This window comes from Jaculus jaculus, chromosome 3 (genome assembly GCF_020740685.1).
Source record: "Jaculus jaculus isolate mJacJac1 chromosome 3, mJacJac1.mat.Y.cur, whole genome shotgun sequence".
NCBI lineage: Eukaryota > Metazoa > Chordata > Mammalia > Rodentia > Dipodidae > Jaculus > Jaculus jaculus.
This window is the reverse complement of record NC_059104.1, coordinates 77827080-77850758: the sequence shown is the minus strand read 5'-3', so window position 1 is coordinate 77850758 and position 23679 is coordinate 77827080. Positions and strand designations below refer to the sequence as shown.

Genomic DNA, 23679 nt, shown 5'->3' with positions numbered 1-23679 from the left:
AACTGACCACCAGAAAGAGAGACACTGCACTGGGCTTCTGTCATGTCTGGGGCTGCCCAGCAAGGGTGCAGGGCTGGGCTCACCCATATCTGCAATCTCCTCCCAGCCCCTCAGCCAAGCTCCAGCTTTGCTCTGGTAGAATCAGGAAATAATTTTGCCCTCAACACCCCTCCTTCCTACAGCCACATCTTTCCATGTGGCTTTCCCTTGCCCTGACATGCTGGCATGCCCATCATGTTCACCCATCTCTTTTGGCAATTATGTGGGGTGACCTCTCATTTCTCCCATCTTCCTGTTACCGTGGGTTCATTTTTATTAAATGAGGATTGGCTCAGGCATCATGAGGGGTTTCTATGAACTGACTTAGCCTCAGTGTTTTCCTGCTCATCAGGGTAGATAGTGACAGCAGATAAAGCACTGCACCCAGAAGTGTTGTAAGGATGGAAGTGCCAATGTCTATGTATCAGAAGAAAAAGAAAAGTCGCTGCCCATGACTTCAAGTTATTCTTATTTAAGACTAGCCCTTTGTCAAACTACTCTGCCTCAATCCCTCCACTGCTCCTAGCACATGTGGAGCACCGTTGGCATGGGTTTTCTGTCATTGCCATTCCCAGTCACTGGAACATTTCCACAGATACATACATTGTCTCCATTTCACTCTTGACTAGATTTGGCTCATTCAACAAATATAACAACATTCTCAAGAAAACAACTTAACTTTAATCCTGGAAGTATCTAGAAAGGGATTGAACACAAAGTTATCAGGAGAAAGATATACTACAGTAAAGATAAACAAGTTAAGAATATAGCAAAATATGGCAAAATATTGAACAATGCCACAAATTTGTTGTTGAATTGTTATTTAAACAGTAAGCAAAACTGGCAAATCTTTAGCTAGATTGACTGAAAGAAAAAAAGAATATCCAAATTACTAACATCAGAGATGTAAAAAGGAGCATTCATCATTATAAATAATCTTATAGAAACAAAAATTATTATAAGAAGTAGTATGAACACATGTTTACCACCAACTTGATAACCTTGGTAAAACTAAAAAAAAAAAAATCCTAGAAATAACTCAGCCTATATAATTGAGTCAGAAAGAATTTGAAAATTTGAACAGATCTATAACTCTTTAGGAAACTGAATCACTAATCAACAGCACAATACAATAAAAGACAAGAAAGTTGGTCCTGGTGAATTCTCCCTAATATTTATAGCAGAATTAACAGTTCTATGAAGAGGAGAAATCACTTCCTAATGCTTTCTGTAAACCAGGGATTATCCTGACAATAAAACCAAGCAAAGACACCACAAGTTTTGAAAATAAAATACTATAGACAAATCTCTTTTGTGACTATTGATACAAAAGTCCTCAAAAAATGCTAGGAAATGGAATATAACAGAATATGAAAAGGACTAGGCACCACAGTCAAGTGCTATTTATTGCTGAAATCCAAGGACAGCTAACGTGGGACAATCACACACTGTGATAAGGGACATGAACACACTGAAGGAAAACAAAGCAAACAAGCTTCCACAGTACTTCATGTAAAGAAAGGCATCTGACAAAACTTAGCACCCCTTCATGACCTGAATCATTGTGAACACACACACACCCCAAATAAGGATAGAAGGAAACCACCTTAAACTTCTTATGTATGATAAACTCACAGTTAAGAAAGTAATGAAAAACTGAAAGCTGAAGGTTAGGAAAAAGGCATAGATGCCTTCTTCCAGGACCATTTCTATATAATTTTGGATATACTAGAAAAAGTAACTGTGCAAAAAAAAAAAAAAAAAAAAAAAAAAAAAAAAAGACTTTCAAATTTAGAAATGAAGAAAAACTATTAACAAATTCAGTAAAGTTACAAAATATAAAAACCAACACACAAAATTGGTTTCATTTTTATATAACAATGAGCAACTTGAAAAGAATAGAAAATGATTACTTTTTGCTTGTTTGTTTGTTTTTCTGAGGTAGGGTATCACTCTAGCCCAGGCTGACCTGAAATTCATTATGTAATCTCAGGGTGGCCTTGAACATGGCAATCCTCCTACCTCTGCCTCCCAAGTGCTGGGATTAAAAGCATGTGACACCACTCCGTGCTAAAGATTAAAATTTTGATAGTTTGAAAAGGAATAAAATAAAGATAGGAGTGTTGTGCAGTGGTAGAGCACTTGCCCAGTATTCATAAGATCCCAGATTGTAATCCATGAATCACAAAAAAATAGGAAGCCAAGTTAACGGGGAACGTAAAAGGCTTGTATGTTTCAAACAAACAAACAAAAAAACATTATTGAAAGAAGGTAGAAGACAAAACAAAATGGAAAGTAACCCCATGTTTGTAGACTGATGACCTTAATACAATTGTCAACATAATCTGATGTGAAGAAAGCCCTCTGCAAAGTCCAATGATTTTTATTATTTTTGTGAAAACCAAAAATCTATCCTAATAGTCATATATAATCTCAAGGGGCCACAAATAGCCAAAGCAGTCTTCAAAAGAAACACATGTCTCACACTTCCAATTTTAAACTTATTACAAAGCTACAGCAGTCCAGATAATTTGGTCCTAGCACAAATATTCACAGATGAGTGAGCACAGCCGAAAGCTCAGAAATGAAATCTTTCCATATATGTTCATATTATTTCCAGTTAGGTAACAACATCATTCAATGAAGAAAGAACAGTGTCAAAAATAGTGTTGTGAAAACTGGTCTTTCATATGCAGAAGGATGAAGTTAAGCCATGTTACATTGTACTATATGTAAAAATTTACTCAAATGTAAGACCTATAAATGTAGAACTCCTCAAAGAAAACACAGGAGAACGGCTTAAAACATTGGAGTTGACTGGTGGTTTGTATATGACATCAAGATCACAGATAACCGGACAATAGCAAAACCAAAAATTTTGTTGTCTCTTTTTTTTTTTTTTTTATTTTGATTTTCAAGGTAGGGTCTCACTCTAGCCCAGGCTGACCTGGAATTCACTAGGGAGTCTCAGGGTGCCTCGAACTCATGGCAATCCTCCTACCTCTGACTCCCGAGTGCTGGGATTAAAGGCGTGTGCCACCATGCCCGGATTTTGTTGTCTTTTTAAAAGTTCTTTTTCTGTTTTAGTGTTTGAATCACACCCAGAGCTTTGTGCCTGCTGGGCAAGAGCTCTGCCACTATAAAGCAACCCTAGCCCCAAACTAGAAACTCTCATGCATTAAAATCACTACCTGCTGGGTGTAGCACAGGCCTTTAATCTCAGAACTTGGGCGGTAGAGGTAGGAGAATCATTTTGACTTCAAGGCCACTTTGAGACTACATAGTGGATTCTAGGTCACAGGTCAGCCTGGACTAGAGTGAGACCCTACCTCAAAAAACAGAACAAAACAAACAACAAAAAGAAAACCCACTACCAAAAGAGTGAAAAGCAACTTGCAGAATGGAAGAAGCATAATCATGTTATAAAAAGAAACTTACAGAATAGATGATATATTTGCATGTTGTAAAAACGGTTTACTATCCAGACATGAAAGCTTCAACTTAATAAAAGATAACAACTGAAAAATAAACATGGGCAATCTACTTAAGATTTCTCCAAAGAATATCCACCAGTGGAAAGAAAGCATGTTAACATCATTGCTCATTGGGCCATGGAAGTCAAAACCTCCACATACCATTAAAATTGCTGTTATGGAGCTGGGGAAATGGTTCCATAGTCAAAGGCATTGGCTGGCAAAGCTTGCTGGCCTGGATTCAATTCTCTAGTACAACATGAGGCTAGATGCAAAGCAGCTCATGTATTTTTGATCCAAATGTGCCTGTGAAGCTCATAGGTCAGCTAGTCTGAAATTCATTGGTATTCTAGCAGATTGTTTGAAGCAGCAAAATGCTCTGCCTCAAAGAAACTGAAGTTGTCCTCTGACCTCCACATGCAAAGGGTGGCATGTGCACCACCACCTGAACACAAATAATTATAAAACATTGCTATGATAAAATAAATACAGGAAATCATGAATGTTGGCTAGAGTTATGAGAATGGAGAGCTCCTGGGCCCTGCTGATAGGAATGTAAAATATTGTGATCACCATGGAAGCTACATGCTTCTTCTTCAAGTAATTACACAGAAAACTACTGCATGATATAGCTCTTTGGGTATACAAAAATTAAAGTAATGACTCCAAACTTTTTCATGTAGATGTCATGTTAGTGCAATGTAAGTGTCCACCAAAGGATGGAGAATTTTAAGAAAACATGGTGCATAAATACAATGATAAAACCTGATGAAGGAAAGAGCTCTGACATATGGAACAGTAGAAGTGCACCTTGAAAGCATTTCACTGTATTCAGTTAGCCAGGTACAAAATGATACATATTTTATGTCACCTTTGTCTGAGGTACAATTGATAGTCAAAATCATACAGACCTAAAATAGGATGACTGTTGCTAGAGGATAAGGAAGAACAAGGCCAGGTCCTGATTCACTAGATACAGATGAAGGAAGCTCTGTATATGGGTGGTGGTGAAGGCATGCAACAATGCGAATGAACTTAATACCACCAAAATGAACATACAAAATTGAATAAAATGTAAAAGCTATTTTAAGAGAAGTTTCCCACAATGAAAGAGGAAACATGAAAGGAGTTTTGGGGGTGATAAAATCCTTATACATGGTGATGTAGTACCTATATGGGTGAATATATGTGTTCAAATTTACTCACGTGAATACTCAATGTGGGTGTGTTTTACTTTAAAAAAGTGTTTCTTGCTTCTATTTTCCTCTTTCCTCCATATTTCAAGATATCTGGCCTCTATATGATACCAACACATTATTTGCTACATATATACACACAAACACATGTGTTTTACTTTTAAAATGTGTTTCATGCCTCCATTTTCCTCTTTCCTTTCCTGCATATTTCATGATCTGTGATTGCTGTATTCTACCAACATACTTGCACAAACATATATATGCATATGTATATACATATATGTGAATATTGTTGAAGAAATCTCAGAATTAATTCAACTTTAAACTATCTGCACCATCTGTATTAGTGTTTGGAATACAGTGGCACTAAATAAATGCTATTGTTTGTACCAAATTCAGTATATCCAGTTCTTTATATTTGAAGGATTTACATTTTCAAATTCAAATAATCACAGACCCAAAATTTGAAAAATAGTTTCAGATATACTAAATACTCAGTTGCCCATTTTCTAGTCATCATTGCTGAAACCACAGAGTATGATAACTATTTACATAATATTTACATTTTATTTGGAGTTATAAGTAATCTAGATATAACTTAAAGTATACAGGCAAATATGTATAGGCAATAAGCAAATCCTGTGCTGTTGGGGATTTGAGTATCCATATTTCAGATCTGCATGGCCCGGAAGCCAATCTCACACAAATGTTGATGTTGATTGTTACTTAAATTTTTAAGCTGATGTTCATCAAGAGCTTTCTGCATTAGGTTTTAAACCCTTTATATAAAAGCTGAAGATCATTTCCTCCTTCCAAATAACCCCATAAAGTGAGTATATAGTCCATCTTTTTTAATTAGGAAATTGAAGTTTAGAGAAATTAAGTCACTTGTCCAATCACATACAGCCATTACTTCACTAGCAGACTTGAGAACTGAACCTTTTGACTGTAAAGCCAATGTTCTTAACATGTTAATAAACGTTAGACGTTACCTTACATTTCACTACACACTTGTTGGCTTACCACTTGCAGAACAGTGCATATAATCGCATGCATTCTATAACATATTCTTAGAGCTCAGGCCAGGGATGTCACTGTGGGCTTGTTACAGAAGCAGCTGCATTCACATGGCCAAGGGAAAAGGTCTGAAAATCCCTTCTTTGCCAAAACCTTATGGAATAAATCCCCTAAAGTTTGCAGACAGACTTGCAGAATATGTTTTCCTCTGTTACAGAAGGAATGTTGGTTACAGGAAGTAAGCAGGTATATACATACCTCCTTTGCAACTGCTCAAAATCTCCTGCCAGTGACTTTAAGATTATTGAGGAATTCACAGATACTGCAACGGTAGCAAGCAGGAGGAGACAAAGCCAATTATATACCAACTATAGGAAGAGATCATTGTCTCAGATAGATTTAAAATGGCAGAAGCTGTGGTTTTAACTTCTTCCTGGGACTTCCCAATTCAAAATAGGTGAAAATATCTCCATTACAAGGAGTGGTTAGACAGGGATGTCAAGGTGCATGCATGTGGATGCTGTGTGTGCAAAAGAGGAAGGAAAATAATGTGGCTGGCAGGAGAAGTATTCACTTTTTAGACAGTGTGGAGTGCCACTATGTGTGATCATAGTACTGAACACTGAGGACACAGAGAAAAGTAGAAGGTATTAGTGAAATTAAAGAAAATCACAACTTTTGTGCAAATTCACAGGGAAATATTTTTATTCTGTATTTATGTTTTGAGGTAGGACCTCATGCTGGCCTCATACTCACTATGGTGATGAGTACGATCTTGAATTACTGATCTTCCTGCCTCCACCTCACTGGTCCTAAGTTTATAAATATATCTAGATCATGAGCTGCTGGGGATTGAACTCAGGGCTTCATGAAAACTAGGCAAGCACTCAACAAACTGAACTATGTCCCCATTTTACAGACAGTGCATAAAGCACAAAGATACAGCTTTGGGACAGCAATTCTCTGTTCACACTGAGAGTGCCTTACAGCCAGTATCTCAGTGGGAGGATGGCCACTGTAATAAGACACCTGGCTGATTTCATTCCCTTAGTACACAAATAATGGATCTTTTAATCTCCTCAGAAGTTCCAAACAGCAAGAGACCCCATGCCAGGATGGCACTGATGACAAGTAATTGATATAGCAAGTCCTATCTGTGAGGATAAACTGCTGACCTGCAGAGGCTACAAGGCCAGGGTACCATGACCATACCGGCATGAGGTGGTCTTCATAATAAACACCTGGGTGGCAGGTAAAAGGTAAGCTCTGAAAAGTCTCTGAACTGGGAAGTGTGGGCTCAGGGAAGCCAAGTCCATCAGAGAAAAGGCCTGGTAGGAAAGTCAGAGTGTACAACCACCTATGGCCTGAACTGAGACTAATGTAGATTAACAAAGTATTAATTAGGACTGATTTCTGGAGGGGCTTATAGTGGAGGGGATAGGTAGGAAGTGGAGGTCAGGAAGAGCTGGACCCTACTGGAAGTTGGACATTCATCTTGAGCTGAATTTCCTCTCCAGCAGGCTGCATACACAGGGAGCTAGCATATAGGTCATGTGTGAAGAGAGTCATGTAGGAAGCATTTTGTACCAGAACCTTGGTGGTGGTGGAGGGTACAGTGATACTTATATGACTATATCTTTCTTCAAATATGTATATATTTTTTTTTATTTGGAAGAAGAGAGAGTGAAAAAAATGTTCTGAAATTATCAGAAATGTCTTTGAGAAAACATTTCCAAATTATCTTTCCTAATTACACCTACTTTTCTTCAGCAATGACCATGGCACTCACAAAAATTATCATATTCATACTTCCTCTTTGACTTAATTAGTTTTATAAAAACATTATTTTGCAGCTGGGAAGATTGCATAGTGATAAAGGTACTTGTCTGCAGTCTAAAGACCCAGGTTTGGTCTTCCAGTATCCATGTAAGCCACTTATACAGGGTGGCACAGGTATATGGAGTGCATTTGCAGTGGATAGAGATCTGTGCATGCCCATTCTCTTTCTCTCTCTCTCCCTCCTTCTCTCAAATAAATAAATAAACTATTAAAAAAAACACACAAAAAGTCTTATAATATTCTTTGCTAGCATACAACCTTTTGGATAATTCTGAGTTAAAATATCTTCTATGACCTAACAAGAAAATTCATCAACCACTTATAACATCCTTCGTTCCTATAATGCATCGAAAACTTGGTTAACCAAGATACTCTGAATCATTAGACCTGCTGAAAATGTTTAATATTCAAAACCAATTTTGAGAACTTTATTGATTAGTACTTTTAATGGGAATCTTGGTCAGATCATCAGCATCCCTTTGATTTAAGAAAACTGTATCATTTGCAGGGAACAGGAGGCTAAAATGGGCCACATGATATCTGTAGGGTGTGAATTAATGACAAGAAGAATGGAGACAATGTCCATAGTCTTAATGATTCACACTAAAATAAAATGGGGAAGGAGCATATGGAATATTTTTTTTTAGACCTTAAAGAAATTGGTTCTCTTCAGTCTATGTTTGAGATCACTCATCTTCTCACAAGTGTCAGTGGTGGGTTCTTGGCAAGAAGTGGCCAGCATGCTTTGTCTTAGTGTGAAAGCACTTTGAGGTACTGAGTATACTATGAGAGGCCACACCACAGGGTAGGATACTAACAGCAGATTCAATGCTAAGAGCATCAGTACTCCCTGTGACAGTTCAGTGGAACTTCCCAGGGGTACCATTCTATACGGTGCTTGAAAATAAATTAATTCCAACTACAGAAGGAACTGAAATAAATACAGACAAGGGAGTTAGGCACCAGAAAACATGGGAGACCCTATGGATATGACAGAAAACAGGTAAAATTGTCACCTAAATGCAGATAGCCTGGCCTTCCATACAAAGTGTCAGGGAAATGGAGAGAAGCCTTTCTCTCATGTCTGCTTGCAGTGCCAGGGAATTGTCTCTTATCTCTGTGTTTGGCTGGGAATGACCTGCTCTAAAACTGAGGAGCAGCAGAGAAGCCTTCTAGGAGCAAATATGGACTCTGTTATAACAACCATGTGACCATCAGCAAGTGGCTTGATTTACTGAAACTTGATTTCCTAGGCCATTAATTGGGATTGTAATAGCATAAAAACTGTGTGAAAATATGGATAAATGAAGTGGCCTCTGAGGACACATGGTAAATCACAGATAGCAGAGGCTTTGTTTGTTTCAAAGGTATGCCATCTCCAAGTCTTTGCCAGGTTTATATTAAGAGGTCTGCAGGATTACTCTGTAGGAGGCCAGTGCAGGCTCAAGCTCTTTCCGTTGCTAACTTTCTCTACTATGGAAATGGGACACAGATCAAGGCAGCCAGGACATTCCAGCTTTAATTCTTCTTGAAAAAAGTGTACTTGTGCATAAGCAGGTGTTATTGGGAGATGAGAGGGCATTGAAAAGGGACCAAGATGCAGAATGTTGTCTCCAATATCAACTCCATGGAAACTGCAGCATCAGTTTCACTATGTACAACATCAGCAAGGACTTCTCCTTATAGGATCAACAGGGAATTAGCACATCTGTAGTAAACTAGTGCTGCCTTGTCTATATTTAAAACAATAATCAATAAAGGTTAACACATTATTCCTAACTTACAAGGCAATTGAAACCCCAGAAAATGTCTTGGACTTATTCTTTCCTCTCATCCTATGACTATGAAAACTGCTTCCTGTTAATAACAATTTGAAAAGTCCTTCTTTGGGAAGATAAAATAACACTGACTTGACTCTTCCCCTCCATCCCACCAAAGCCACAGCACATTGCATCTCAGTTGCCACCAGCCACACAACAAGCAAAGAACGGACAAAGGCAGAAAATTTTATTAGAATCTAGAAGGAAGGGAAATGAAGACACAGCTATCCTGAACCAAAAGGCCAAATTTTCCAAGAAGCCCAATAATGAGTCACAGTTTCTAGATGAAAGCTGATACATTTTCTATAATGGCTCAGGAAGTCATCATGTTGTATCTTTAATGCTTGATAGTACATTTTCCCATTCCTTGCTATGGAGGATGGCTACATATGATGTAGGAAAACAGCCTTATCCATCAGTGAGATCACTGTGCCACATTGCAAGCCATCCCTGGTCTTTCAGGTTTGGTGAACCCTGTAGCTGTCACCAGGTCCAGGATATATTAGCTCCTCACACTGGGGCACTGGCTTGCTTACTCTGTGCATCTTCTTGCATTCATGGCAAGGCAATCTGCGCAGAGACCTGAGAGCCTTCCTTTGCAAATGTACTCACTGTGGCTCCAAGAGTCCTGTGAAATCTACCACCTGCTTGCTGTCTTGCCCTAATGGAAAGTAAGGACTTTTGCACAGTTTAAGATGACATTACATCTACTGGTGGATTCAATTGTCCCTTCTGTGGCAAGCGATTTGAGTGAAATTCATAATTCCTCAGTTCCCCAAGATCCTTGAGTGATGAATCTGAGTGTCCTACTATAGTATTGGAGAGAGTGAAACTGTTCAGATATGAGCACTTCATTTCTTTAGAGGTAATAAAGCTTTAAGAGTTATGACCCTGTTAAAATGGATTCAAGCATGCAACCTATACTTATTCTTTTAATCCTTGGTACTTACTACCATGTCTGTAACAGCACATAACACACGAGCTCCAGTGTCGCATGGTCTGCCAGTCACCACACCAGAGGACATCACAGGTCCACAGTGTACGTCTGTTAGATCAAGTAGTATTAACATTTGGGTGCATGTAATTGTTGAGCACATGCAGAGCACAGGAAGGTGAGCAGAAGTGGGAGGAGACTAATAACTTTGAAAGATGTGTATATGTGGGTGGATGGAAGAGCAGATGATGGAGTACATGAAGCAGGAGAAAGCTGAAAGTACCATTAGTTCTTACTGAAAAGTTCCAGGGAATTAGACATATAATCAACACCTCATATCTATGGGTTCTATACCCAAGGAGTCACCCAAATACATATCAAATGTACTGAAAAATCAATAGCATCCATATTAAACATGTACTCAATTATTGTTCATGTCATTATTTATTATGCAATAGATTAGAATTCCTGTTTACACATTTCCATTCTATTAGGTATTGTAAATAATCTGGAGATCATTTTAAGTGAGGGCATGCATTTATTATAAGCAAACTTTTCCATTGTATATTAGGAAAGTGAGCATCACTGGAAATTGATATGTACAAGGAGTGCTGGAGCCAGTCCCCCACGGACACCCTGAGATAACTGTATATGTGTTTTTCACATTAACTGAACAACATCATACACTGTGCCCCACCTGGTATCAAAAATGGCGGAAATCATTCACATTTGTACACATACAACTTAAAGGGCTCACAGTCACAGAGTCAGTGGGAGACAAAATAAGAATCAGCCTGAAGTATTCAGGCTCTGAACCCTGCACTTTCTAGAGCACTAGCAGAGCCATGAGATGCATGTCTAGCATGGAGATGCTTGAGTGTGAAGGAGCGACACTGGGTAACAACCTCACCTAGATGTCTTAGGGCAGGAAACCCTTTACAACAGTAGTTCTCGATTCTGGCTCATTTCAAAAATGCTGTAAAAGAGTATTAAATACCCACATTCATGATTAGCTCCAGAAATGTTACTTCCCTTGGTGTCATTAGACCTGACATTAGAATTTGATATTTTAAATCAATGTGGGGTGGAACCCAGGGCCTCATGCATGCTAAGCATGTATTCTACCCTGAGCAGTATACTCAGCACCATGAAGAACTTTACAAAGGATCTCAAGCACCTTCAATAAGCAGCCTAAGTCAGCATGTACATGTGAGAGGCTCCTGCCTGGACCACAACTGCTTGCAGAACTTTTCACGTTCTCACCTTCCCGGAAGAAGAGGCCTGCCCTCCCCACCACAGTCCTAACTCAGCTTTGGAACTTCTATGCTCAGATGTGGAAGTCACCCCACTCCCAGGCTATGAATACCCCAGTGACTCTCTGACCTTCCTCATTCCACAAAGGGACAAGCTGTTGACAGTAGGGCAGAAGCAACCAGGCAAGCACTAACACATGGTCCTCGGGGGTCTCATGGTACAGGTTGTCATGGAACAAAACCACTGTCCACATTATTCTTTGGCAGCAGTTAAACCTCACATATTTGTTCTGAAGTGATTTGCTCTGAACTGAGAATGAAGATACAGAGACAGTTTACAAATAAAGAGCCATTAAGTATAAAACCAGTTTAGCGAATGCGGCTCAACAAAATGATTAACCTGTTATTTAGAATAAACAAATAAACAACAGCACAGTCCACTGCTAGTGAGAACTTTTCCCACTGAATATCATAGTTACAGCCACAAGAACAAACCTCATGCTATAGCACCCCTCACATTGTGAACACAGAGAAAGATGACCCACGAATTGAAAGGGGCCTCAGGCACATGAAGAAAGTATGGCTGGTGGCTGTCACTGAGGTAACTTAGTAGATGCCAACTGTCCATGCCTGGGATCCTGGATTCCCAACAAGACACAGACAGAGATTCACACAGAAGACTACTAGATCCTTATCTAATCTACCAGCAAGGCCCAGAATATTGTTAGCCCAACAGCACATAATTGTAGTGAAATGATTCTGGCCAAGAGGGCCCATTTGTAATAATGAATTTAAATTGGATTCATAGGAGCTATAATCCAACCATAGAGAACATCACCTTCATTTTCCATATCATCTCTTTTCCAAAAAGACAAAATAACTCAATATTAAAATAATTATTACTTTTCAAGTAGGCCTGTGAAGTACTTATAGGGAAGATAATATGGCCTCACTTATATCAAATGAGTTTTCTTTCACACTGAGAACTCCAGTCATCTCTGACACATCACTTTCTAATGTCCCTTGGTGCAATCAAAGATCTGTCACAACAAAACTGACCTTCTATAGGAAATAAAGTATTTTTCTCCAAGCTGTACAATTTCTCATTAGAAAATCTGAAGGTGGACCCAGATTTCTGGACTCCTTTGCTCTTCCCACTAGGTCTCTTTGACTGACTCATTTAAGATTTAGAAACAGTGTGGAGGTCATTTAATGTGGAGCAGTTGTACTTGAAAAGGCTTTCTTTAGCTAACGGGCATGGGTATTATTCTTTTTTGATACATTCTGAACATTAAATTCCCAAGCAATGCTCACTTTTAAGGAGATCTGTAAGTGAGGTTACATAGATCTTTAGGAGGGTAGAGATTTCTCAGTGGCCAAGCATTTTCTGAGCATGCATAAGACCCTGGACTTGATATTCAGCAATGCCAAAATGTATTGTAATTTTAAAAGCAAAAATAAAACTATAAAATAAAACATGGCACATTTATTTGATCTCAAGACCATAGGTTTCCAGTGATTTAAAATATGTATTCCCCCTCAGAGAACTGACTGCACTACTATAACTTCCTAAAGTAAATTTGAGTGGAAATAAAAAGGAAAGAACTTGAGGCCTACACAAATTTGCATGAGATATTTGTATTATTTTAAACATTATGATAGTTGTAAAATTAAAACTTAAAACACAATCAGAGCATAGGAATTACTGATGAAGGAAAGAAATATTGCTAGAAAAGAGGGTCAGATGGAGGCATCTTATACAAAGGAGGAAAGTATTAAAAAGAAGAGTGTATGAAGTAAAATTTAGAGGACATTTGAAGATTAAGATGTGAGCATGTACTGGTTTTCCCTATTTCAGGACAAATATGCAGAAGGGTGGCGAAATCAACACATGGTACATGCTGAATTTTAAAAACCAACTAGAGCAGTAAGCAGGTAGCCAGTGACAGTTATAGTAGAACATGGAAGTTGTTTTTTTTTTTTTTCTACAGTGGATAAATAAAAAAAACAGCTATTCAGCTTTTCCTTTTTCTTTAATTCCCATTTCCATTACCAAACCCAGCTGCTGAACATTGCAATTGACGATCATGAAAACAGTCCAACAGCTAATAAAAACTTGTAGAGCAAAGCTGGCCCTCTGTTGGTGGAATCATCTTACTGCACCCCAGAAAGCAAAAGCTTAAAGTTTCTGCTTTAATTATCAGAGAAAGGAGATGGGCTTTGGAATGTTCAGCAGGGAGTTCCTACTCATTGAAGGACCTCTTTGAAAGGGAGGTAAGAAGATAAACAGATATATAAAGCAGATTTCAAATATCTTTCCCACAATTAATGTTTGACAGATCCCCTTGGTTCACATACATTGTGGCTGTGTACAGTGGCATCTTTAAACCACCCAGGCAAATGTAATTTGTCCATCCTACAAGTCATATCTGAGGAAGCAGATGTGGGGTCCTTTTTTGAAGTAATAACATTGTGACAATGGACTCTCATTTGGAATGGGCTAAGTGACGTTCCTAGGGCCAGGACACATGTGAGGAACATCTCTTGCACACCCAAGATTTAGTAAACAGGACTATGGGACCTCTTCTCTTGTTGAAAGAAGACTGAGCTAAACATCTAACCCCTGGACTTAGAGAACAGTGAGTGTCTCCGAAGTTCTCCTTCCTTCCTCAGGGAGAGGCTTGTGCCCCCCAGGGCAGGGAGGGCTACTCAAGGAAAAGCAGGAGAGGAAAAGGAGGGAACTCCACCCCCATTCTTGCCTTGCCAGGCATTCTGGCTGCAGAATCTGGGTCAGAATGGTTTATTTTCCCTGTAACCATCAAAGTCACAGGCAGGGCAAATGCATTCACCCTGTGTACACTGTGAGACAGAGTTAAGTTGGGATGTTCCTGAATCTTTCTCCTAGGACCAGAACTGCCTCATTAAAGGGATAAAAGATGATTTCTGCTGAGCTGGTAGAAAGTGGTGCATTTTTATTAAAGTCTTCACTGCAGCAGGCCCAGTCCCCAAAGGTTCATATTCCAAGCATCTCCACCCCTTTGCCTGGAGCATGTAAGTGATTCTACCTCAGTCATTAACCTAAAACAGAAAGCTTCAATGTTGTGCTTCTCACACAGAGGTGATATTGTTGCATAAGAACTACATGTTTCCTCTCCTTGGCCCCAGCCTGCCAAACACAAGGCTCTCATAAATCAGGATCCCAGGCACACTGCACAGGGTTGGCATGAGTGGCTGCATCTTCAACAGACTCATAACGGTCATGGCCTAGCACTGCAAATCCAGACTCCTCGACTGTAACGTAGGCCTCTGAAAGGGGCTAGGCTGGCCATGCGCGAGACACCCTATGCTATCACATCCTCCTGGCCCAGGAGGAAGCTCCAAGGGTCTTCAGTTAAGCAGTGTTTACATTTTAGTGCCCTCAAATTCTCACTCAGATGTCCACAAAGATGTGAATGTAGCCAAGCCGCAAACCCATAGATACATGGAGTCTCAAGTGCAGACTACAATATTCTTCTCCAAGTTCTCAGAGCAAAAGCCAGACCAAATGAAAGCCGTCCAGGAATAATACTACCAGCAACCTCAAGACGCAAGGGGCCACTCACTGGGCCCGCCAAAGACTCCTCACGTGCTCCAGGGCACCTCTTGAGTGCTTTCATTTTACTGTCGCTCACCCCCTCCCCTTGAAGCCATGTACAAAGGGCTCCATTCCCAGCTGAAGAAAGGCTCCCTACCTGAGGGTGGCGCTCTCCCCCTGCCGGACCGTCACGTTGTCCATAGCTTTGGGGAAGGTGGCATCTCCGCTGCGCACTGGCACTCCTGTGGGTACAAGGAACAGCAGCCTGAGAGACACGACCACGAGGCACTTCCAGGGCAGGAACAGGTACCCACAGACCCCCATCCTCGACAGCCACAACTTCCCAGAACTCCGCAACGGCACTGTCCAGGTCCGCTGCCCCACTCGACAGCTGGAAGGGGTTAGCCACGGGGCGCACGCCTGAAGCTCGCTGGGGAAGAAGAAGCAGCAGTCCAGGCTCTCGGGAGCCTAATAATTCTTCTCGGGCTCCAACCTCAGCCTTCCAGCCTAGCAGAACCAGATGCCCCCTCCTGCATCACACACACACACACACACAAAGCTTTCTCCACGCTCTCTGGGGCAGAAGGAGGGACAAAAAGAAGGAAGAAGCAGGATCGAAGGTCACAGATTGCACGTTCTCGGACTCTGTCTCTCCAAGATGTTACTTTAAAATTCAGCTGGATGCGTTCCGCAGATGTCGGGCATCAAAAGTTTATAACCCAAAGAAGGCAAGTGTCTCTAACAGAAAGCAGATGTCATAAAAAGCCCTGCTTCGAGGAGAGGCAGAAATGTTTTATTACATCACACACATGTATGGTAGAGTTAGAAACCAGCCCCAAGTCTAGCATCCGGACCCCAAGGCGACCCAAAGTTCCACGTGGAGACCCGCACAGGGCGCAGCCCAGGTCCTCCCCGGAGCCCAGGCGGTGAGTCGCGCCACGCGAGCCCTCGCCACCCCAGCCGAGGTGGAGATGCAGCTCTGGGCGCAGGGGAGCTGGGCGGACGGCGGCCCCCGCCTCCTCTGGGGACGCGGTATGGGACGTGGGGACGCGCGGTCGCCACGCTCAGCGGCCGCCCCCGGCCTCCGCGCCGCCTTCCTCCCAGGAGCCGCCCGGACGCGCGAGGGCCCCGACCGCCGGGGTTGTCATGGCAGCAGCTCCATCCCTGACAGTCGCTTTCTCCCGGAGCCGACTCCGAGCGATCCGGCGGGAGGGCGGCGCGGACTGCGCGCTCATCCCAGCTGGTGCGGGGCGCGGGGCGCCCACCTTAACCCCCGCCGCGCCGGGCCGGGGCGGTGCACGCACCAAAGCCTGGGATAACCGCAAGGATGAGCCTGGTGGCTCTCCGGCTTCACTCTCTCCTGATACCCGCATAAGCCCAGGAAACACTGTGCCCCTCTCACAGGCTCCTCTGGCATGGGTGGGGAGAGGGAGGGGAGGGCAAGAGAGACAGTTCTGGGGAAAGCAAATTTAAAACTGACACTGGCACCATCCCACCGGGACGCCAAGCAGAAGTTGCCAAACCCCGCCCTGGCTAAGTGAACTAACTGCATTTGCCACTGGGGTAGCGGAACCAGTATGCATCATGCCGACCACTTTGCACCTACACAAGTGTCAGTCCTAAGACATAGCTTTTTTGGGCCTGAGCAAAAATCTGGAATGAGCTTCCTGTTCTCATGACCTATATACAAACGCTCTCTCCACTCCATGTCTATCTCCCTAGCTGGCATCTCTGAATTTCTTCCTATAGCACAACATGGAAAATAGTCCCTGTTATCCATGCGTCTTATTGTATGAAGAGGGAGTGCTGGGAAAATCTCAGGGACATCCTAAGCAATAGAACAGATCGTCATGAAATCCATCTAGCACTTCTCACAGGAGGCAGCACCACAATAGTGTCGGGAGCGGAATTGGGGATACAATGTTCTTAGAGGCTAATCTCCTACTTCTTTGGGCTCAGCTCCATTTTTTTTTTTTTTTTTTTTTTCAGCTTAAAGCCAAGAGCGCTAGCTTTCCTTGGGTCTGTCATTATTCTTGTTCCTGCTCTGCCTGGCAGAAGCCTCCCCTCACTGCGTGGCTCTCACGCCTGTATCCTAATTTAATGGTTGCTATGTGCATCTGCTCCTGTGTATCTTTTTTTTTTTTCCTCTCAAAGCCCTTTGGTAAATTAGACTGGGCTCTGCACAATTGGCCAAATGAAATGTAATTCAAAAATAAGTATTAAGCTCTTAGCGTTTATTACTTTAGTTGCTGAAAGATACAATGCGTTTTTACCTGCTCTTGGTTTTGAGGGACTGAACACAAATACTGCTCCAGTCCCACTTGTAAAATGGTTAGCTCACATACATTAGGTTTGAAATTTTTAATTAGAGCATCTTTCCTCAGGAAGAGAGAATACTTATCACTAGTTGTATCAGCTACAATGTAAACTACAAGCAGAGAGCAAATACTCAGACAGGAGTGGGAGACAAGACTGCATGAGGCCCTGTGCTATAACGCCCAGAAGTACAATGGTGCAGATAGGAGAGAGAGGTCCTCGGAGCACTGCCGCCCCAATCCCTTCATTCTGCCAAGCTCTGCTCCCCACCCCATATTTAAGTAAGCTGAGAAAACATCCACCAACTTTAATGAGAAGTCCTTCCTCCAGACTTGAAGAAACCAAGTTTTCTGTGCACACAGCTCTGGATTCTGTGATGTCTGGTTGGAAAGGTCCCAAGGGTGTGATGCCCTGTCTAAAGCTGAGGAGGAGAGCCTGTGCTTATGACTCTGAAGTCACAGAACTTATGCATAAAATGCTTATGGGGTGCTGTCAGAAGGAAGCACAGTACACTGTCCCTGCCACTTGTTTGTAACTGACATTTCATGCCATTGATGGTTTTGTGCCATTGCTAAACCAACTCATGAAAGGTGTCTCAAGATAGGAAGAACTACTGATGAATTCAAAAAAGAGGAAAAGAGCCTGAGATTCAAGATGGGAAAAGAATGGTTGAGGGAATTTTAAAAAGGTATAGACAAGCTAAAGCGAGGCAAAAACTTCCTTGAATGATACACAGTACAGGCTCTGCCTGTGAAGGGGCAAATTTCCCATCTTGTATTTTGTGCTCCAGGAGGCTTTGTTGTGGGTTTCATTGTAGGGATTCCACAAGAAAGGTGGGGAAACTGTATGTTTAGCAGTGTATAGTTTGAACATGTTGGCATGCTCTGGGCTATGAGAATATCCCCAGTTATCCCAAGCTTGACCCCAGGTGACTTAGGGTAAGAGAAATATTGCCTTGCTCGGTGTTCATGGGATAAGGGAAATATTATAGGTATTTTAGGTAAAGGCTTCAGATTAATTGGTTTGCATTTGAAAGGCATGCTTCCTCTCTAGAAATGGAGCAGTCCCTAGGAGGGACAGTCTCTGTTGGATTAGAAGGGCCTTAGAAAATACTGAAGATATATTCATGATCTACTAAAGGTACAGCAAACGAGGTTAATGCACACACTGCTTAGAAAGTTCAGAAATCTCATAATCAGACATTGCCTTTATATGGCATAACCCCTGTTTTCATGTGACAACAGTGTGTGTCATATAGAAAGATGTGAGTGAAAGGACATAAACACTATTTTTCAAACAGAGACCTAAATTCACCTACAGAAGTCTTGTTATATATGACAGTTTTAATCAGAAACACAAAGGTGTTTCTAAGCTTCATTACCCTAGTGGTCACAAGACAGAGCGAATAGTGGCTGACTAGCTGAAGATATGGGACTCTGAAAGCCTGGAGAATAGTAATCTTTGCAGAGATTTTCCCAAAGGGCAAAAAAAGAGTAGAGAGGGAAAAGAATAGCTGTGAAGAACTCTAGACACTTCCAGGTAAGAAATTAGGTGAGTATAGTGATTTTAGTATGATAGACTGAATGACCCAGAGAAGCAGAGAAAGGATTAGAATTCTCCTAGGAAGAAACACCACTCACAGCCTGCTCATATTTGGTTGAATTACATTAAATGAAATGCCATAGCTTACTATGGTCCTTGACAAATCACTCTCAATGAATATAGGATAATCAAGGCAAAGAAACCCATTTGAAAATGACCAGACCTCTAATACTGAGCTGTTAGACTGCTTGCCTAGGATTCACAAAGCCCTGGGTGCAGTCTGTGGTACCAAATGAATTGGGCATAGTGGTACATGCCTATAAACATAGCATTCAAGAGGTAGAAGTAGGAAGATTAGAAGAAATTTAGTGTCAATCTCTGCTACACAGCAAGTTAAGTCCCTATTTACAAACTAAGACAGACCCTCTAACACTATTTTTATTTGTTTACACATTCATTCTTGAATGCTGTAAAAATCTGCTGAATATATCCCTTATGGTGGATAGTAAGGGACTGGATATATTGTAGGCTACAAAAATTTAAATTTTTTCATGTACTTTTCTGCAAGTGTGTAAGAATGAGGTAGTGAGAAGAAGATCATGAAAAATAAATATATATTTAGATTGGTCAGTGTACTATAAAAGTGTTATGAGACTTGATGATATGGAAAAGATGGTAGGCTGGGTAACTAAGGAATGCACCTTTGAAGAATTAGCATTTGTGGTGAGACCTGAGTAAATCAGCCAAATGAAGGTTAGGGCAAGCAGAAGGCTTCTATGGAGGCAAACGGCAGAGGATTCTTTAGGGACCCAGAGAAGAAGGCATGAAAGCACTGAATTTTGGAAACCAGGGAAGGTGTTTAAGAATTTATTTCTAAGTGAAGTACAATAACTTTGAAGACTTTCAGCAGGCAATTGCCAGGATGTGGTAGGTAAAGGTTTGCAAACAACTTTGATTGTGATATTGAGAATGAATTGCAAGGGCCCCAGTAGAAGCAGAGAGTATCAGAAGTAGATCAGAATCATGGTAAAATCAATGGGGAGGGAATCTAATGGAAAGGAAAGAAACCATTATTTTAAGACTTAAATGCCAAGTGTGGTGCTATAGCCTTGTAATTCAGATGCTGGGGAGGCAGAGACAGAAGAATCCCTAGAACTTGCTAGCTAGCCAGCGTAGGCTGATTGGAGAGCTCCAAGCCAATAAGACAGCTGAATTCAAAAAGAGGTAGATGTCAATCCTGAGATTAACATCTGAGGTTTTCCTCTGACCTATACATTTATATGCCCACACGTGTATGCACATCTGCATACACAATGCACCCACACACATATGCATACACTACACATACACACACCATGCACACACATAGAAAAAAGACTTGCTAAGAGTTAGGATGTGAATGTTGAGTAAAGAAAAAAGACTGAGAATGACTTCAAGAGCTAGGTAATATAACTGCCTATAATAAGGATGGAGGAAGAGTATCCCAGAGACATAACTGGAAGTGTGAATAACAAGTTCTGATTAAATGTGAGTTTCCGGAAAGAATGTCAAAGCCACATGTTGGGTCATGATATGCAGAGACATTTATCATACCAATAACTGTGGGCTAACTCCACAAGGCATGACTCATATACCTCAACAAGGAGGGGCCAATGGGGAGAGGGTAGGTCATGGATGAGCCTAAAAATGGTACCAAACTGCCTGTATTTGCTGAATAGAAAACTAATAAAAAAAAAAAAGGAAAAAAAATTGTGAGTTTCAAAGCACCATGAGGCAGCCAAGAAAGCAGAGGGGAGATAGGAGTATGAAGCTGCAGCAGAAGGCTGGGGGCAACACCATTTTTCCTCATACAAAACATGCTTTCTCAATGACTATTTTAAGAAGGTATTAAAACACTGCTGTGTAGAGGCATCATAGGAGCATCCATTACACATCAGTAGCTTTAGAGGCTGCCCTGCCCTAGTCTGTGCTCTATAAATAAGCCACTTTTTTATCCTACAGGGGCTGTCAGGATCTCTGTGTCTCTTTTTTTCTTGCATGTGCATATGTATGTAGTATGCAACTGTGCATGAATGCCTATATGTTTTGTTCACACATGTGTGTTCAGTATAACTGTGTGTGTATATGGAGGCAAAAGGTTAATGTTGTGTATCTTCCTCAATCACTGCCCACCCTATTTTTTGAGGCAGGATCTCTAACAAAACCTGGGACTCACTGTCTTGGCTAGACTAGTTAATCAGAAAGTATCTGGAATCCTTCTGACTCTACCTCCCCCGACCTGAGAGTATAGACATGGGCTACCAGGTGGCTTTTATGTGGCTGTGAGAGTTCTGAACTCAGATCAAACAGTTTGCATACTGAGCCATTTCCCCAGCCCTATAGGGCTCAATGCGTTTTGCTTGCTTCATCTCTACAAAGTAGATTCTAACTTTGCTGGGAGGTGAAGTAATGAAGTTACCACTATGTTTTTAAGCAAACAAGATAATGATGCTCAGTTAATCTTGATGTGAATGGCAGGACCCAAGATTACAATCCCAGTTTATTGGAACTTGTCTGATGTGATGTAGGGCAACAGAAAGCCTCTGTTTATGGTACGATGGGAGAGCAGGGACAGAGTCTAGCTTGGCTCCCATCTCAATAGCCCAGTGCTTAGGAAATATCCATTGCTTAACTTCCATAGCTTCTACCTTCTCTATCTGTGTGGAGGAGCAAGCTCTAAAACATCTGTGCAGTATTCTGAGTTGGCTTCTAGCCTCTTTAGGCTGCCATGGCAAGTGTCCAGACTGGTGACTTAAAAGAAGCACCTATCTTACAGTTCTGATGCCTGGAAGCCTGAGAGTTCCAGGGAGGAATGGCATCTTAGCTACTGACAACCAGTTGTTTGATATGTGCCCACATGGTAGCTGGATAATGCTTTTTTTCTTCTTAGAATCTATAGGATCAGGACCTCTAAATAACCCCATGTATGCAAGCCTAATCACCTTCAAAATGCCCTCTAAGTACTGTAACATGGATGGGACAGGATCCCACATATGAAATGAAAAATGTGGTGAATGAAATGTAGTCCAGAACAATGTGCAATGAACCCATGTGATCACCAACCTTCCTGGAACTCAGTAAACAGTCACTAGTAACACTAGTTCCCATTATCCAAAAGAAGAGGACTTGTTCCCTAAAGTCCCAGGTTTCTTCTCTGTAGTGTGTCAGTGGAAAGATATGCTGTAAAATCAAGACTAAGAAAGTTCCAAAGTGAGATAAAGAGGAGGGAGAGATAGAGATAGATTGAGAGAAAGAGAGAGAGAGAGAGAGAGAGAGAGAGAGAGAGAGAGAGAGAGAGAGGGAGAGAGAGAATGAGAATATGAGGATTGTGGCAAACAGGGAAGACCTTACTCAGATTTCAAGGATGAATGATCTATGAATGAAAAGACCCCATGATTATTAATATGCTTCCACTTTACCTTAGAGGATTAAAATGGCTGTGTGGAAACTGGGAATTCCACACATATGCCAGAACTTACCTAATGAACTTTTATCTAACAGTTAAAGTAATTTCATACTGTGTGTTCTTCAAAACTAAGGAAAACTTACAGTTTGTGTTTATCTGTACAAGACTGAGCCTAGCTTCAGTGTGTGGGTTTAGAAGAAGCATTTGCATCATAGACCCACCTGCATATAAGGTGGACCCAAGAGGGATCAATGAAGGAGACATCATGTTTAGCCTGCTGAGGTAGGTCCTCAGAACCCTCAGGACAAGGAGCTGGGCATAAGTAGGAATGTGTTGTTATTGCAGAGAGTGGTAAGAATGTCTGGGCTTCCATTTTCAGGCTAAAGCAATTACAGGTAATGGAACCACATGTCAGCCACAACATTGTGCCTGAGCACAAGTATTGTGCCGTGGAAATCCCAAAGCAATCCTCTTTCAGTACATGCCTACCCATTGGTGAAAATTTCATTTTACTTCTCTAACCTGAGATAAATGCAGTCACCTACTGACTTGAGATCAAATTTCCGTTGAATCCTAACTTTGTTCTGTTTCCCCTCACAGACCACATTATGTCATCACATTTTTTTCTCAGGGTAGGCCTCACATTAGGCAGGAATTATAATGCCTGGTTTCAATCCCAGGGTTGCCCTGTGATTTGGGCAGGTTCCTCTTCCTCATATGTAGGTAGTGCTAGGAAGAGTTTCTTTAAAGCTGCTTATGGTGTCCAAGCCTACTGTCCCAGCCACTCAGCAATTCAGGAGACTGTGAAGCGAGGCTCTTTTGAGTCTAGGAGTTTGAGACTAGCCTGGAAATCATGGTGACACCCAATCTCCAAACAAGCAGACGTGAGCTTCTAGCACAGGGCTCCTCTGAGTGTGATGACTCTTACAGCAGCTCCTATGACAGGGCCTGGTATCATGGCAGGTGACACTGATGGGAACATTTGATTAACCTTAAAGGGTAGAGATCAAGAAGAAAAAAAAAGGGGGTTGGAGAGATGGCTTAGTGGTTAAGTTTTAGCTTATGAAGCCTAAGGATCCCTGTTCAAGGCTTGATTCCTCAGTATCCACGTAAACCAGCTGCACAAGCTGGCACATGCATCTGGAGTTCGTTTGCAGTGGTTGGAGGCTCTGGTGCACCCATCCCCCCCCCCCTCTCTCTGTCTGCCTGTCACTCTCTAATAAATAAGTAA

General features: G+C 41.4%; 1 protein-coding gene across 7 annotated transcripts in view; it reads right to left on the bottom strand.

Moving 5' to 3' along the window:
- Opcml (opioid binding protein/cell adhesion molecule like) overlaps positions 1–23679 on the bottom strand; it is a 1382967-nt gene that overhangs the window by 619661 nt on the left and 739627 nt on the right. For 5 of the 7 annotated variants that reach the window (XM_045145867.1, XM_045145868.1, XM_045145869.1 and 2 more), the window contains one exon: positions 15303–15387. In XM_045145867.1, coding sequence (XP_045001802.1) covers positions 15303–15387 — 85 coding nt within the window. Of the gene's footprint in view, positions 1–15302; positions 16070–23679 lie in introns of those variants that run through there. The other 2 variants (XM_045145865.1, XM_004665496.2) reach the window with 2 other exon arrangements.